At 37.5% G+C, this 17,507-nt stretch overlaps 1 protein-coding gene across 16 annotated transcripts in view; it reads right to left on the reverse strand.

The window, feature by feature from the left end:
• Window positions 1-17,507, reverse strand: part of rbms3 (RNA binding motif, single stranded interacting protein) — a 312,168-nt gene that overhangs the window by 172,052 nt on the left and 122,609 nt on the right. For 12 of the 16 annotated variants that reach the window (XR_006372710.1, XR_006372709.1, XM_044138143.1 and 9 more), the window contains one exon: window positions 12,706-12,863. Coding sequence is in view for 13 of the 16 variants with exons in the window: in XM_044138143.1 (XP_043994078.1) it covers window positions 12,706-12,863 (158 nt within the window). In the remaining 3 variants the exon portion in view is untranslated. The remainder of the gene's footprint in view (window positions 1-12,705; window positions 12,864-17,507) is intronic. The other 4 variants (XR_006372711.1, XM_044138148.1, XM_044138144.1 and 1 more) reach the window with 1 other exon arrangement.

The following is a 17,507-nucleotide window of genomic DNA, read 5'->3' on the forward strand; positions in this document are numbered from 1 at the left end:
AGGAGGTGAGAGAATTTTTTTTATTTTTTTTATGAAACTAAATAAACTATATTTACATATTGGAGTTCATCTATGCCTGCAGATGAAGAAGCAAGTTTAAGATGCAGGTAATCAGATAAATATCACTCCAATGAGATGCAGCGTATTCACAACTCTTAAATATTTTCATATTTTGTTACCTCGCCACAACAAACTACAAAGTAGGGTTTTACTTGAATATGACATAAATGTGTGGTTGAGAAATTTCCAAAGTACAAAAAATATGCAGAGCATTTTTTATCTAGCCCCCTAAATTTAATAACTTGTAATATCATCCCAGCAATTAGATCTCAAAACATCTAGAAACAGACGATTTTTACCCATTCCTCTTTACATAATGCCTCAACTCGCTGATTGGAAATAGTGTAGACTTTGACTGGGCCATTTCAGCAGATGATTTTATTTAAATTACTTGTGCTAAAGTTCCTTCCTTGATCTTCATGGTGCCGTTTGCTCACTGATAAACCTCTCAGACCAACGTAGAACAACTGCATTTATCCTGTGAATAAATTGCACACAGTTTCTGTTTACTAATTTGGCGACTTCTGAATGCTTTTGGAGGCACTGGATTTTAATACTAGGTAAAATGAAGGTATGTTGAATACATATTCTTGTCATACTTTCTAGATTTATATCTTTGAAAAAATATGTAAAACCATGCATCCATTCCCAACAACTTCTCAGTTATGTGGTGTTTTGTGTTTGTCTAGCACATAAAATTCATTAACATTTGTTGCTATAATGTGGCAATAAGCAAAAAAGAATAATACAAATGTTGCAAAGCACTATGGCCACTGAGTATTTGTTATTTTCATGTGGATGGGGATGACTCTAACCAGCCAGATTTAAAGTTTGTTCAGCACAGTACATCCAACCCTGTGGGATTTCATAAGCTTAAAACATGCTCCGTTATTAAAAAAGGTGTAGTGATTATGTTAGCACTGCAGTGCAGGGAAAGATCCTAATATACCATTTTTTGAAAATATCATATCAACAAGAAACTGTCACACCGGCTGGCAAAACTTGAAGTTTGCACAAATGAGTAAAGCACCAGAAAAGTATTTGTTTTAGGCTGAGGAGCCACTCCAAGCTGTTCAGCAGCTTCATATCACCAGAAAGTGTACATCGTGTAACCGCTTCCAGATATAACGTGAAATAAGCATGAAAATGTCCCAGATTTTTTTTTTTATTCTGCACAAAAAATAAATGAAGTGCTAAATGATAAATGCATTTTCTACTTGTTTATTTCAAAATCAGACACATTTGTTGAAGAATTAATTTACTGCAAAAAAAAAAAAAAAAAAATTCAGATTATCTCCAGTTTCATATGTTTTTCTTTTACACGCTCATCCAAAACACAGAGGTAACAGCTGCAAACGCACATGGAGAACAAAGGGAAGAAAAGATTAGAAAACACTTTAAACTTTCTCATCTGAAGAGGGATGGGAGAAATGGAAGGGAGACGGTGCCAAACAAGCTAAGTACAAAAAATAACCAATAAATAGATGAATAAACTCACACATTCACAGACCCATTCTTCTAATCAAACATTACATGCCATCTGCTGTTGCGTAGCTCTTTTTTGTGCCTGAGAAAAATATCAAGACCCATAGTCTCTCTTTGGAGAAAATCAAGTAGAAATATATTCTTTAGAGTTTTTTGTGACTGATAGATGTAGCTAGTAAATAAATATTTTTATTGTTCACATGACACACTTTAAAAAGACAAAATCCAACCTAAATCCACCTCAACCGCTGTCCTAGATTACATAAATAAAAATATTTTATATTATTATTGTCAGACTTTTGTCAAAGTCTTTCAGTAGTTGAGAACTCCTTCAGACCAAACTGCGACAGCACCAGGGGATTAAAAATCAGTCAGATTATAGACTGCTGCAAACATGAACAAAATGTTGATGCCGTGGTGGTGCTGGTCGCTTATCATGATGGCGTATCTGGGTCCTGGTTGGGAAGCACATACAGTGTTGATTGTTCATTAGAGAATTTAAAAGAGAGGCACCAGAGCTGCAACCTAATTACTGGGAGCTGTCCAAGTAAATTATTGTAATTCTATTGGCATCACGGCTGCTTTGCGCTACTTGTTCCACACGCTAAAAGATCTAATCCAGTATCAACATTTAACAACTAATGCTTTTAACCCCTCTCCCTCCTGGAAGTATCTGTGTGACAGAGACCTCCTTCATTTCTGTTCTCTAATGCAGCTGATGAGCTGATAAAAATAAAGAGGGCATATCATCAACATCAAAATAGTTTAAACTGGTGTTGGAGGTGCAGAAACCTCTTATTTTCACAAAGAAATTCAGCTTGTGTGGCAACAAAGTGTAGATTCATAATAGGGTCATGCTTGCCTTTACTAGTTTTTCATTTTAGTTACTTTTTTTTTAAGATCTAGCATGTTCCAACAGATGTGGAGATCCTGGAGCTCGTAAGGGGGTGCTAATCTGGTGCAGAATGGCCCTTTGTGTGACCTTTATTACCAAAACAACACGAGATGTATTGTTTATAATATTCAATTTAAAATCACCCCGAACATCTGATTCTTGAAAGCTAATTTGAAATAAACAGTCTAATAAAATATTTACTGCTCTATCTGATTTGCACATTTAAAGTCTTAAGTAGAAGATGTATTTTTTTGTAACATCAGTAAAATGGCTGTGGTGATCCAAGATTTCAAATGAATGTACAGCTGGAACAGTTTAGAGACTGGTGGGTTGGTTGTAAACTGAGAAATATTTGCACTCGCATCTTAAACTACTCAAAAACATAAATGAGATTACTGTTGGAATGGAAAATTAATAATACAGTTTTGGTGGACATTAATTCGGCCTTCATTTGCCTCCATAAATGGAAACACACCAGATAAAGAAAAACTGGTGAATCACTAAGAGATATTTTCCTAAACAAAGAACAGAAAATTGAAAAAAATAAAAATACAAATCAATGCACTGTCCAAGGTCCATTCATCTTCCACATAACTGTGCAGCTACAGTATCTTGGCCGGTTTGCATCATCAAACCCATCTGTTAAAGTTGGCTCTGATTTCTCACACACTGTGGTTATTTGCAGTCATCAAAGAGTCTCATTCCAATCTTTTTTTCTCTCCCTTCTCTACTAATGCACTTCCATTCTACAGAAAAAAATATTTCACCTGCCGAGTTAGAGGTGGATGACAAGTTAACCCTCCTGTTATGTTCAATTTGAGTCATGTTATAGTGTCAGAAACCAAAAAATCCTCCAAATCTTTTTGTGTCTGATTATTAACTCCTATACTAACCATTCCAATCAATATTTTTATGTTTTTTATTCCTCACAAATAAAGGATCAATGATGACGGACATAAAAATGTGATTTACAATTTTTTATGCCCACTGAAAACCTAAAGACAAAATAACACTAATTATCTTTGAAAGTGATTTTTTGTAAATTTTTTTGCATTACATTTTTAATTTTTTTTCTAAGTGTGATCTTTATAATTGAACTTGAGACACATTTACTGTTCTTAGTTGGAGATGAAGACCACTGAATTTCACCATTTTTTGACATGAATGTCTTACTTCGAGAAACATGAACATCATTTTCATCAATTGCTTCATAATCAGAATCATCAGACTCAGAATTGACCTCAATACTGTCTTCAGCTTCAGAAACCTCCTCTTCTATTTCACTGTCATGATCAACAAGAAGTTCCAGAGCTTCCAGGGCTGTCATCTTCTTTTTCCTGCTGCTCATTTCCTGACCTCTGACAGTGACGATATCACATGTACCTTTAGTGTGTAATGTGTTTAGGACTCCCTTGCAGAGAGTATTTATGCCCTCCCACCCCTCCACTTCTAGTGAGTGTCACTCAGTGTGGGTGGAGTTTTTCCACGGGAACAGAAAAGAGAAAAGGTTCCCGTCAAAAGTTTTATAAACACCTGCTTTCTCAGTTTCCTTGTGAAGTAAAGAGAATAGTGAGAATGTAGGCTTGTGTGCATGCATGCGTGTGCGTGTGTGTGCGTGCGTGAGTGTGTGTGTGTGTGTGTGTGTGTGTGTGGGGGTGTGCGCGTGTGTGTGTGTGTGTGTGTGTGTGGTGAAATATGTCTCATAGGTGCAAGGAAACAAACAGAATTGGACATTTTTTTAAACTTTTTACCCTTCAACTTGTATGCCGGGTCAAATTGACCCGAACAGTATCTATGTAACAAATAGACACAGAGGGGGCTGCAAGTGTGTAAAATGAACAATTTTTTTTTTATACATAGAGTGCACCTATTAAGACAAATAGAAAAAGTTTCATGCAGAAAAAATACTTCTAACTATTTTTTTTTTATTTTTAAACTTTGAAACGGGTCAAATTGACCCGCAACATAACAGGAGGGTTAATAAAACTCTGAAAATTTTCTCAATCCTAGAAAAGAGGAATTGTTCTGCAATGAGCAATATTCTGTAGCTGCAGTGATTCAGGCGCTTTAAAAGGCAAATGACTTATTTTTTTTTTACAATGTGGTCACAATTCACTGTGGACAAGTTTAAATAAATTTAAAATAATTTTCATTTTCTTCCCCACCAGGAAAGCTTCTTAATCACAGATATAAAAAAATTTAAATTTCCTATAATTTAGTCTGTCAAGTTGATAAAGTAGTTTCATTGATGGTTCATCTTTTTCTTCCACTGTTCACTTCCTGCCAGATTTTACTAAATTATTTATTTAAAAATGATTTCAATTAGAATTTTACGTCTTTTGACAAGTCATAGATTTGTGAATATGTAAAATTACCTTTAGTACATGTTCCTAGTTCTAAATGTAGTTCATCACATTATTACCTAAATGTATTTGATCTGATTTCTCAATAAGACCTGATGGGAGATCTTTCAGAAAAAGAACAAGTCTCATATCGAGGATGGTTCAATATGAACAAGTCATATTGTTCATATTGAACTATATGAACAATATGACTGTTGCAATAGTTGCAACCGTTTGCAATATTTGCAAACTAAATATTGTGAACCATCTCAATCATTACACTTCTGACACTAATATAGTTCTATATGTATCTGCAGTCGACATCATACATTACAAAAATACACTCACTGGCCACATTAATAGGGACATCTTATTAATACCAGGTTGCTCTGTCTTTTGTTTTGCTAAGTGCCCTAATTCATCCCAACAATGACTAAAAGATGTGTCAGACATTTTTCAAGGATTTTGGTCCAAATTAACATAATGGTTTCATGCATCTGCAATAGATTTCTCAGGTGTACATATATAATGCAGATCTCACATTGTACTGCATACCAAAGGAGTTTTATTGCAATTAGATCTGGCGACAATGACAAAATGTATTATGTTCAAAAACAAGTTTGACTGATTCAAGCTTTGCCCCGTTTACCTCTGCTGGACATAGATGGTGATGAGTTTTTATAATTTGTCATAAAATGAAGGACATGTTTAGCATTAATATTAAGTAGATAGTGGCATTTAAAGAATGCTACTATCAGACCACAGTGTGCCAAAAATATTTACATTACCACCAGTTTAAAGTGATACAAGGAGGATGCCTTCATCCCTTCAGGTCACAACGTTCTGACCCTACAATGTAAATGTTGCAACTGAAATACAGATTAATCAGACTTTGTGACATTTTTCCAATCTTCTATCGATCAGCAATATTAAGCCTGTACAAATTGCAGTCTGTTTTCTATCCTTAGTGATAGTGACAGGAGTTTGATGCAGTGTGGTTTGAACCATCTGCTTTAGAGTTCAATGTATTCTGAGTTCAGAGATGAAATTCCATACAACTTGGTTGTAACTACTGGGTATTTCAGATGCTGAGCCTCACTTAGACCTCCCATCAGTTTGCCCATTCTTCTCCGACCTCACAGAACCACACAAAAATACCACTCACTTGATATTTTCAGGCTACTCCCTGTAAAAGAAACATGGTTGTTTGGAAAATTCCCAGGTGATCTGAAATTTCTGATCTACTCAGATCAGCTTATCCACCACAGATGACCATATCAAGTTTTAAAAGCTTAGTTTGTAATTCAGTACGTGGTTGATTAATTGAACTGAACAGGTAATAATGAAAAAAAACAAAACAATGTGACCATCCATTGATCATCTTCCTGTTTAGGTTGTGCATAGTAGAGTTCAACAAACCTCATCAGCTACTTCCCTGTGTTTCCAAAATGACATTTGGAATTTTGCCCATTGCAACCAGGTTATAATGAATAAATATGCAGAACATGCAGTGGAATATAGATGCTGGATGATCACCTTTAGAGCCCATTCCATATGTAATCAGAGTCTCCATCAAGAAAAGCTGAAAGGATGTAGGCATCTAAAATCTCTATAGCACGCTTCCTCTTTACACACAAGCTGGTTGTTTTCAGAGCCAGCTTTATAGAATTGCCTCTGTTTGTTCAGAGATGTCCAACCTGTCAAAGCTGCACAACATGTACTGCTGTCTGATACGCACAAATGAACACATCTCATCTGCAATAGAGCCGCTTTCTAGATACGACTTTAGAGGAAAATTCACTGAAGAGAAATAGAGAAAAAAAAATGTTGGAAGGGAGGACAGAGAGACGCAAAATTCCTGGCTTTGTCCCCTATGTCAATCAGTCTTTTTGTTTCCTACACTCCAATGCTACTTCTGCTTCAGCTCAAAACTCTGTCTTCTTCTATGCGGATGAACTAACATAAAATGCAAAGCATTGTGGTGGAGGTGGGTAGAACGAAAGGGGTAAAGAAAGGATTTCCATATCAGCAAGCCAATGTGATGTTCCATTGTTTCCTTGGGGACATTCCATCTCAGAAACTACTTAGAAGTGAAAAAGAAGTAATTCCCCACACCGACAAAAAAAGAAAAATCGGCAAAGTTAACTAAAGTGTAAAAGTGAAAGGGGAATACTCGTCAGGCTCTAAATAGGCAAACAGTCCATGTATCATGTTTACAGTAATGGGGAATAAATAATTCAAAAAGCAGCATAGGGCTGAATAATCTGGCGCTCTCATCCCTGCTCTAAAGTTGATGTTTGGAGATGTAGCAATTAATAGTTAAGCACATTGAAACATGTTTTTCTTATGTACTTTAAAAAAGTTAAGCAACACAATCCATTCAAGTCTTGAATGAAAGGAGACGTGGCTTAGTTACAGATTAACCATTTTCCAACAAGATAAATGGAAGTTGCTTTTTATAGCGCTATCATGTGTGTAAGTTTCTATCTGTTTCATCTTTGGGTCAATACCTGTACAACTTAAAATAAAATAAAATAAAATAACAAACCCATCGGATTTAATTCACCAAACAACTTCACTTCTGATGGGAAATGAGAAAATAAAAAGTTATTCTTTGAAATTGTGTAATTGGTCAAACATTTTGTTGCAATCCAAATTGTTTGGAAATCCCACTATGCATGCTGCACTGACAAAAACACACAAGACAAACAAAGTTGTATACTTAAATTTAAAGTATACAACTTAAAATTTAAACTGGCAAATCGTTGCTGATTTATGGGAGCATGACGGAGTATCCACAGTTGTAAATAAGATACCAAAAAAATCTGCAAAACCCATCCCAATAAAATCATAAATCAATAACCTTCAATCAAACAAAATAGTAATTAGTTTTTAAATTACTAATACAAGAATTTTTTGGTATTTTAGGGGGACTGTTTTCACAAGAAAAATGTATTTGAGAGTTGTAAGCATTTATGATGAGTATTGTAGACAATCAGGAGGTGGAGTCCCCGTCACTAAACCAGAAGTTGCTTCTTGCAAGGCAGCTTTGTTCCCATTAGTTTATGAAAGTGAGGATGATTGGATATTAAGAATATTGTGAGGTTATTTGTAAAACAAGTTTTGGGTTTTGAAGCTACTAGCTATTTGAAGGGCTTAGTGTTGGGAAATCTTTTAAACTAGAATAATTTTAGTCATTTTTTCACCCCTGGTTTCACTTTTTGAAAAGTCAGGGAATGGAATGGGCCAGCTTTGATGGAGGATTAGCCATAAATTGGCTTCTATGACTGCTGGGGTCTCCCTTTTATAAAAACAGGTGGTCTCTGGGTCACCTTTTTTCAATCCACCTAATCTACTAAACAAACCTCTCAGTCGCACCTCTATTGCCCCCCTCTTGCCGTAATCTCCAGCTGCCCCTCCACAATTCCCTCAGACACATGGGAAAGGTTATTCGCACAATTGGTGGTGATTAGCTCTTGATTTGGCTTGTTCTATTTGTGTGACCAAGTCAGTTGATGCATGCAGAAGCCAATTCCACTGAGGGCACAGCTGTGGATCAGCCATGACTGAAAATGGTTAGAGAGAAGCAGACTGGGAGTTGGGTGGAGGAGGAGGAAGATGAGAGGGTGAGGAAAAATAAAAGCATTGGAATGATGGAGTTTGGACCTTTCAAACCACTCTGGTACTTTGTTTTTGTGGTGGTTTCAATTTTAGTCTCCTTATTGTTGGAAAAACATCCAAACTATTTGATCTATGTTGGCCTCAGTTCTAATGATCTTTCTTAATTTAGACCTTCAGGGCATGACTCCACCCTAATAGGGTCCTGGGGTGGGGTCATAGCCTTAGATCCGGTCACTAACAACAAAAGGTCTTCTAAAGTTTATTTTACACCAAAGTGATTCAAGGGCGTGTTGGGTTTGATGGTTGGGTTGAATATGTTGGCTGCAACCCTCAGTTGGTGTTGGACTTACGGGTTGGCCCAGAGCCTCAACATAGCTGGTGAGGCTAAAGAAAAAGACAACAACGGCTGTTTTAGCCACTGCTTTTTCTCTCCTATATTCATCCAGTCATCCAGCCAGGCAGGCAAGTGGGAAGACCTCTCACGAACTGTGTGTTCAGCCAACTATTCCCACCCCGCTTCTTTGGCCGCCCTGCTGCAGTCATATATCAGGCTGATGGTTGGTGAAGAGCTCTTCATCCAGCCAGATGAATAAAGCAGAGATTAAGTACCCACCCAAATTCATTTAATAACTCGTCTAACAGCTTGCGGCATGTAACCTTAACCACTGTCGAAAGGCTGGTTTTCTTTAGTGTTTAATTTTACTCCCACAGACAACAGAGACATTAAAAGGAAAAGTGATTCTAAAAAATGTTGGCATTAATAAAAAATAATGGTACATCCAGATGTTTTTATAGGCAAATTGTTGTTGCATTTGAAGCAAGGTTCAGTTAGAAGTGTGTAACGATGGGTAATGAAAGAAAACCAAAATACACTGTAAGGTTTGACATGCACATGAAAAATAAAGAACACCTTTACCCTCTATCACGCTCTGAAAGAAAACTATACAAAACCACACAATTCCTTCATCATCATATATTAGGTGATCTAAAATGATTTTTAATGATATTTTTGAAGTTTATGTGAGCTACTTCATCTTTTAAGGTCAAGTGATAATTTAAATGTGCTAGTATGCATCATACTCATATGTCTAAGTAAATGTAAATATCCCGAACAAGTATATTTATTTTAGATAGTTCAATTAAAATATTACATTATATAAGCAATGGCTCAGGCTTTTTGCTCCATGCCATTGGTAAGGTAGTCTCTGGTTTAAAAGCGGCTTAATCCAAGGAATGTGATCGTTGTAGCACCACATCCTGGATACCTTTGTAGCTCTTGAGGCACCAACTATTGAGTGAGTTCACAATCCTCTTAAGCCCATCAGTTTTATTTTTTGTTACTTTTGCACATTGTTCTATCAGGTTTTCCTTTCTATTTTCATTAAATATCTGCTAAAACTATTAAAAACTAGTCTTAGACATCTTTAAACTTCCAAGTAGAGCATCTGGTAGACAACTCTCAAGTAGCAGATTTTCCCCTGATTTTGTTCAACATAACATTTCCAAAGTAAAACGAAAATATGTTGAATTCATGCAAGCTTTTTAAGAAACTGAAATTTGAGGCTTTTTGATGTATAAAAAGTAATATTCATCAAAATTAATTAAATAGATGGGTCAAACACGGGTCAATGGCTCAAGTCAAACAGGCAAAGAATTTTGTTCAATGTGTTTACAGGGCTTATTCACATTTACACTTTCAAAATATCTGATTTTTCCAAACTCAAGTAACCTACAAATTTGTTATTTTTGACATTCACAGCAAAAGCCAGGCTTCAAATGTAAAACGTTAAATTGAAAGGCTCAGAGCCTCTAAATAAACAAGAAAATATGAAACTATGGAAGATAAGTTAGCTGCTATTTCTGTTACACTTTTGAATTTTATGAACAAATATTAGATATGGTAAGGCTGTGGTGAAGATTGCTTGAAGTGAATTTAACAAAATTTTGGCAATACAATTTCAGTTCCACAGATCAAGGTTACAAGCACGGTAACAGAAAGAAAATCTTCCAGTATTTTGGCAACTTTATTTTATTGAAATTTGTGGCATCAAATCAGCAGCTACAATATGGCTTCTTGTCAAGAATGCAGCAGTTTGGCAGCAGTGGGTTTGCTTTTCACATAGAGGTGAACCAGGATGCAAGCGCTGCTTGCGTGTGACAGAGCAGCCATAAGCCACAGAAATAATGAAAAAAATTGTCTGAGCAAGCTTACCAGCCCTTGCTTATGATTATGAAAATTACCTAAGCCCGCTAACAAGATTAAAATAATTTTCTTTATCCTTTAAATAAAGCTGCCATATTTAGTGAGAGTTTATGTTTAACATTCAGCCTCCCTGGGAGAGCTGCCAGGGTTGGGAGCCACGAGAGGAGGAGCTTTGAGTTGAAAAGTGCCAGGGCATCTGGGAAGAAAAAAAAGAAAAAAAGCTGAAGGGAACCCAGGGAGCTGGTTTCTGCAGAACAGTTGAATGACCTTTTCTAAAATGCTGCCACCCGCCTGCCACTGAAACACAGTCTGGCTAATTAAAGTTTCAGTGGCATTGAATTTTCACTAGCATAGCAAACCTCGGGCAACCTTGGGGGCTCAAAGAGGGAAAGATGGGCGACATAAGACAAGAGGATGAGCAAAAACCAAGGAAGCAGCTGAACAGGAGGACAGCCACTAGAGGACGGCATGACAAATCCAAGAAGGAAAATACAAAAGCTGTTTGCTTTCCATAATATGGAGAGAGAAAAAAAACATTAAAATGCAAATCCACAATTCCAGAGTATTTTACATAAGCTCTGATGTGTTTTGACCTTTCAAAATGTAGTGCTCAGAATGTTTAAGATCGTATAGAATTAGAAATCAAACTGAAACTGCCCAACTGTGTACAACGGGGAGAACGCATTTAGAAAGGCCTAAACCAGAGATATCCAATGTCAAAATGCTGAGTGCTTTTCCAAATCCTATTGGGCTGCCTCTCAACCTAATGGAATCTTGATGGTGAGTTTCAAGAATAAATGCATGACTTATGACACGACTACCGGGAGCATTACCCAATATAGTGGACAGGATGTTCCCGTCTCCAAAACATCATTGAATAATTGGCCACGTTTGACCAGGACATTTCTGGAAAAATGGCCAAGAAAAGGTTATGCAACCAGACAGATTCACTCATAGCCTGCATTTCACAATCTGCTGGCCTTGTCTGCATTAATGATCTTGACCTCCTTTTCACCATGTTTGGAGCGAAAAGGACTTAATAAAGCTGAACAAAGCTGCTTGTGTGTGCGTGTGAGTCTTTGTGTGTTTCAGAGACAGAGATACAGAGGAAAGGAAGGCCCATGTGACTGTGTGTTACAGCTTGATGAGGGCTTGGTCTGTGATTCCTGGGGGATGTGGTCCAATCTAGGCTTTATTAGGCCTCACTAAGCTGTGTGCAGGGAGGTTTGTGTGTGTCTTCTCTATCGAGAACATTCGCCTGAGCATTCTAAGTACTTCTTTGTGTGGAACTTTAAAATGCAGTCAGTTGGTAGCAGCTTAATAGTGCGTGCAAGGTATGGACCTTTTCATGCTACAGTCTGCTCATAAGAGGTGAACTGCTTAGTTTAATCGCACCATTTGTATATACCGAGTACTACTGGTAATTTATTTCATGCATAAAAGCAGACTTGAACACGGTGAAAAAAAAAACATGTCCAAAATAAAGAACTGTTTAGAAAGAATTTTTAAAAGGTCAGTAATTAAAAAAACATAAACATGACCCAGTATTAAGTGGAGAGCTAGGGAATTGAATATATAAGCACATTTTAAATTTAATCCAAGCAAAATGTAGCAAAATTATAGAAATAAAGTTAGAGAGTGGCACTCAATAGACACAAAGCCTCGAATGCTGTGGAGTAAAAATATAAGAGTCCAAACCAATTAAATAATGTGAGAAAGTTTTCAACCTCTTCTGGGCTGACTGACACCTGAGTAGCAATAGGCAACCACCATCCCTAACCTAATGATCAGATTTTTCACATCAATCAGTGAAATATTTCTGTCAAGAATTTTTAAGTATATATGAAATTTATTAACCAACGTAGTTCTGAATTTTTATGCCAATCCTAACTGACTGGGATCAATATCTTTGGAAGAGAAAAATCCTTAACAGGACCTCTCTACCTGTCACATCACCTTCTGCAATGAGAGCACAGTAAATGCAAGAATACACTTTGTTTTTGGGCTGGCATTTCCCAACATGAAGCTGATTACATTTGCGATGCATTCATTTGCAAATGTGAATTTGGTATTAAGGTTTGACGTTTTTGTGTACTTACGGTTGGCAGAGCTTGATAAGGTCCTGGTCGGTGGTTCCAGGTGGCAGACCGCGAATATACAGGTTGGTCTTACTGAGCTGCTCCGCCCCTCCATGGCTGCAGCTGTTGGTGCTGGGGCTGGGAGGAGCCATGGGATGAGGGGGTGGAGCATAGGGCTGCTGGAAGAAACACAAGGAGAAAACAATGATTTACTCCAAACTGCTTAAATATATTTTCAGTAAAACTATTATGTGAGAAGAGAAAAAGTTAAAGACACCAAGATGAGGTGGAACAATGTTTCAGGAGGGAGTTAAAAATGTGTGAAACTGAATAAAAAAAAAAGACAGCTTTGAAGAAACAGCAAGCACTACAAATACGGTTTCACAACAATTAAAAGACAAGACATTTTAGGGCAGCTGTGAGACAGAAAAGAGATTAAATCACTGTTGCTAAGAGATAAAAACACAACAGCGTGTAATAAATACAAATTTTAATGACGCCCCTTTAGTCGGAAATAGGAAAAAATTGTTTTCCACAATAACAGTGTTCCAAAAAGGGCTTTCAGGTGAGATCATCAATGCAGCATATGATTTTTGTTTTCCAGTTCACTTCATTTTGTTTTAAGTAAACAGTTCACTGAGGAGGCTCTCACGAATTAGACTTCATATGGCTTCCAGCAGATTATAAACAGTTTTAAATGATGGCAAGATCCTGCTCTCTACTGAAATTGCCAGAACCAATTTCATTACACTGTGAAACAATTTTCACCTCTGAGGGTGTGAGATCCTGATGCAATAATCCACTCCAGTATATTTTATAACCATCTACATATGAATGACTTTTTCAGTGTAATCCTCAGCTTACAAAACTTATTCAAAATTTGATTCCACCTTTGTTTTTCCTACTCGACTTTTCCCCATCACTGGCTCCTTTTATTTGCTTGTTGTTCTGCTTGTGTAGATTTATGGTACAGGAGTCAGGGCCCCCTGTTCACAGACCATTTATATCTCTATTGCAGAGACACTGCACATAATGACAGCGAGGGAGAGCTGAAGCCCCGTGGGTAAGAAAGGAGGGAGAGGCAAAAAGAACAGGAAAAACAAGAAAAAGGAAAAAGACTATGTGCAATGCAAAAAAAAAAAAAAAAAGAAATAAAATTTTGATGTATGAAGCAGAGGAGAGGAAAATGGCCAGGAAGAGAGGAAGACATAACAAAATACCACCAACAGCTCTAGTTAACCAGGTTAACCCTCATCCTCCCAGGGGAAGACCTTAAAACCTTAAACCATGCTGTGAAAACACACACACACAGTTCAACACACGCACACACACACACGCACACCATTAGCCATCCGATTTGCACCACACGTTAACAGCGACTGTTGGAGCATGGCTGATTTGATGCGCTATTTTAAGCGTGTGTGCGATGCCAGCACGTCTACTCCCACTTCTCAGACAAAAAGCCGGGGTCCCTGGAGCGTGAAGAGGGAGCCACGTCCATCAATGGATGGCCAATTACCACGCTGAGCTAAATGGAACTGATGGGCAGCCACTCTCTGTGCCATGCTAACACATACACACACTGTATGCTGGAATACAATCATAGACTGATAAGAACACACACAGCGTAAGAACACACAAAGAGCTTTCTCGATACAGGTGCCAAAACAACCACCTAAAACATATTACAAACAACCCAAGACTTTTTCCCAGTTCAAATCCAAATCATATGATCTAAGATGATCTAACGATAACAGCACAGAAGACAATTTAATAGCCCCTTCACACTGACGTATGAAGACATCTGGGTCTAAGTAAGTTACTTTCTTTTCATATCATCTATCTTAGCATGTGTCATTTGATATTTTTCACATGTACAAAATTCTGTAGCTTACTGCAACTCACAGTGGCAGTTTATATTAATTTTATGCAAATCTCCTAAAAAGAACACCATAATTAAGTCACGTAACGCTACATAAGCTGCGTAGAAGCTCTGTCTGCCCTGATGAAGATTAACTCACCTCAGCATGCTAAATTTTTGTATTGAAAGACATGACAGTGTGATTTAAATTATTATTTGGCCACTTTAGGTACTTGAGGCACTGAACACTGGCATTTCAGACTAAGATGTTAATGAGGTCATTATGTTTAGAAAAAAATAATGTCATGACGGAACGGAAAAAACTCTTAAATTAAATGTCTTCTGTCTTGTTTTCTGGACATAGTTGCATAAGCTACAAGGAGAAAGAACAAAATTAAGCAACATTTATTCATGGTCCCATGCTGCGGCAGCTGTGCATAGGAATTTTAATCTCTTGAATGCTCTATTGAGTTATTTCCACCTTCTTAGAGTTCCTTGAACTTTCACAGCTGCAGTTCAAGCCTCAACTTTGAGGATTTACCTTCGTCTCCCTCCTCTCAGCTCTTCATTTTACTTTGTCCAAATTCACTGTGGCCTAATTTACTCACAGAGTGTTGCAAAAGTCCTCTCACTATATGGACAGTTGCTGTAGGAGCTGTGCATTAATGCAAAAGTTCCTTCCTTTTATTCAGGCTTTTGTGAAGTTCTTCAGTGATCCACACAACTCTCTTCCTCTTCTTCTTAGGCTCCAGGCTTGGCTTGAATTTTACTCTTTGGAATTCATGTGTCCCACCCCATCGATTTACTTTCATTTTTTAAGGTCAGATGCTGAAATCTTACACAATGAGGCATGGAGGGTCAAAATGAGCCCATTACTTACAGTCCTGGGCGAAGAGGCACAGAGTGAGGTTATCCAAGGGAAAAAGAATAAAGGCTGGAAAAGTGTTCTGGGATGAGGAATGGGGCGCCTAAGGTGGGCGCCAAAGGTCTCAAGAGAGTGAACGTTCCTGAATGGCTGAAGACTAATAGTGACTAATAACTATCTTCTGTTTTCATGTTATGTTTTAAAAGAACAAAAAAAAAGACTTTTCAAGTTAATATGCTTATGTTAGGACCTTCTGCAGTTGGTTTTAAAGGCATAAGAGAAATTTAGTGGGCACACAGGTCATTGCCAAATAATTCAGCCATTTTAAAAATCACTTGTCTGCGGGCTTCTTTGCTGCCACCCTGGAGGTTAATAACCAAGCTTGTTTCCCTTCCTGGACAGTTTAATGACTGCAGTTTGCTCAACCTGTCAGCCTAAAAGATTCCCAAATATACAATAAATACTGGACTCATGTCGGAGTGATGAGGACTGAACACAGCAGTTATAGCATATTTCCACAAGGAGGGGAGGGAGATGAAGGTCGGGTTGTGGTAGGAGGGAGGGAGGCAGAAAGTTAAAAAGAGCCTGATGGGAAGACTTGAAAAGAGAAACAGAGAAGAGTGGGAGAAAAGCTGGTCATGACACTTGGAGAAAAACTCCAGGTGGTAAATGAGAAAACCTCCATTCTGCCGCCTCCCTACCCAGCTGTGACATGCCGCTACGCAGACTTACTGGGGATTTCAATTTGCTGCACTGTATTTTAGACAGGCAAAATGGTTTACACAGGCCCAATTTACCGAGCCAGTCGTGCAGGGGGGTTCACAGCCTGTGTGACATGCCAGGGAATGTTTATGAGTGTATTAAGTGAGGGTGATAAATCTAGCGTGCGTTGCAAAGGCTGAGGGCACATAGTGTTGCAATGTATATCCACACATCCACACAAGGACAACACACATTTCTTTAACAGAGCTAGCCTTCTTTGTTACTGAAAGTAGGAATGTCATTTAAAACAGTCTGAACCTAATGTGTTGGCCACATTGTGTTCCATCATAATAATAAAATAGAAGATTTCTAACACTTAATAAAATAAATCAATAAAAAGTTTCAATTTTATTTCTAACAGTTTGCATATTTTGTTTTGTTCCCAAACTTTTTACATCCCCAGCTTTCTGAGGGAACTTTGAATGGTTCAGCTACAATGGCCAAAGCAGTTTTATAGCGCTTCGAAACATTTGGATACAAGAATAAAATCTTGTTGCTGGCTGAACACAAGCAGTTGTCTGCCAACTGGAGTTAAATCTCAGCTTCCCCACCCCACATGTCGGTATTGTTAAGCAAGAGTCTGAATCCTATGATAGCTTTAATTTCCTAACTGATGTGTGAATTTAAGTGAGTGAATGTAGCTGGAAGTGCAGTGAGAGATCAATAACACAAAAAAATGTGTAAATGAAGCACATTTACCATTCTCTTGAGAACAGACTCCTATTTGACCCAATCTTGAAAAAAAAAAAACATAACACATAATAAAAATCTAACACCAGTTTATGGGCTTACTTGGAAAAATTTTAATGCAGAATGGCTCTGCACCCGTTATTAGTCTTTTTTTTTCTTGCTATATAAATTTTTTTGGCTCAAAATACTGCAATGCAAAAAATTACAATGCAGTTTTGAAGCCTTACAGTTTTTGATGGAGATATGGATATCATTTGCTGATACAATGCATGCAGAATATGAGGACTATAGTGTGAATGGAGATGGAGGTTGGGCAGTTTAAAACTATCATTACTGCTGTCTCCCTCTAATGTTCATCATCTAGATAAAAAGCAGAAATATTTACAGCTACAAGAAAAAATGCAGCATGTACAAAAATTGGCAAATGACTTGTTTTTATTTCTAACCGACTCCACTGCAACATCTCTGAATCCAGCTGGATGTACTTAAAAGTGATGAATGCTGCTGTTACTTAAACCGATTCCTTGCTGCTGGGAGCATCTAGAAATGTAACAAGTGTTGCACCATCTTGAGTGATTTTTAATACCCTAAGATCTAAAGCAGGAATTTGAAACTTCAAGGGGGCGATGTTCTGCTACTTTAAAA

Source organism: Gambusia affinis, linkage group LG14 (genome assembly GCF_019740435.1).
Source record: "Gambusia affinis linkage group LG14, SWU_Gaff_1.0, whole genome shotgun sequence".
NCBI classification, from domain to species: Eukaryota; Metazoa; Chordata; class Actinopteri; order Cyprinodontiformes; family Poeciliidae; genus Gambusia; species Gambusia affinis.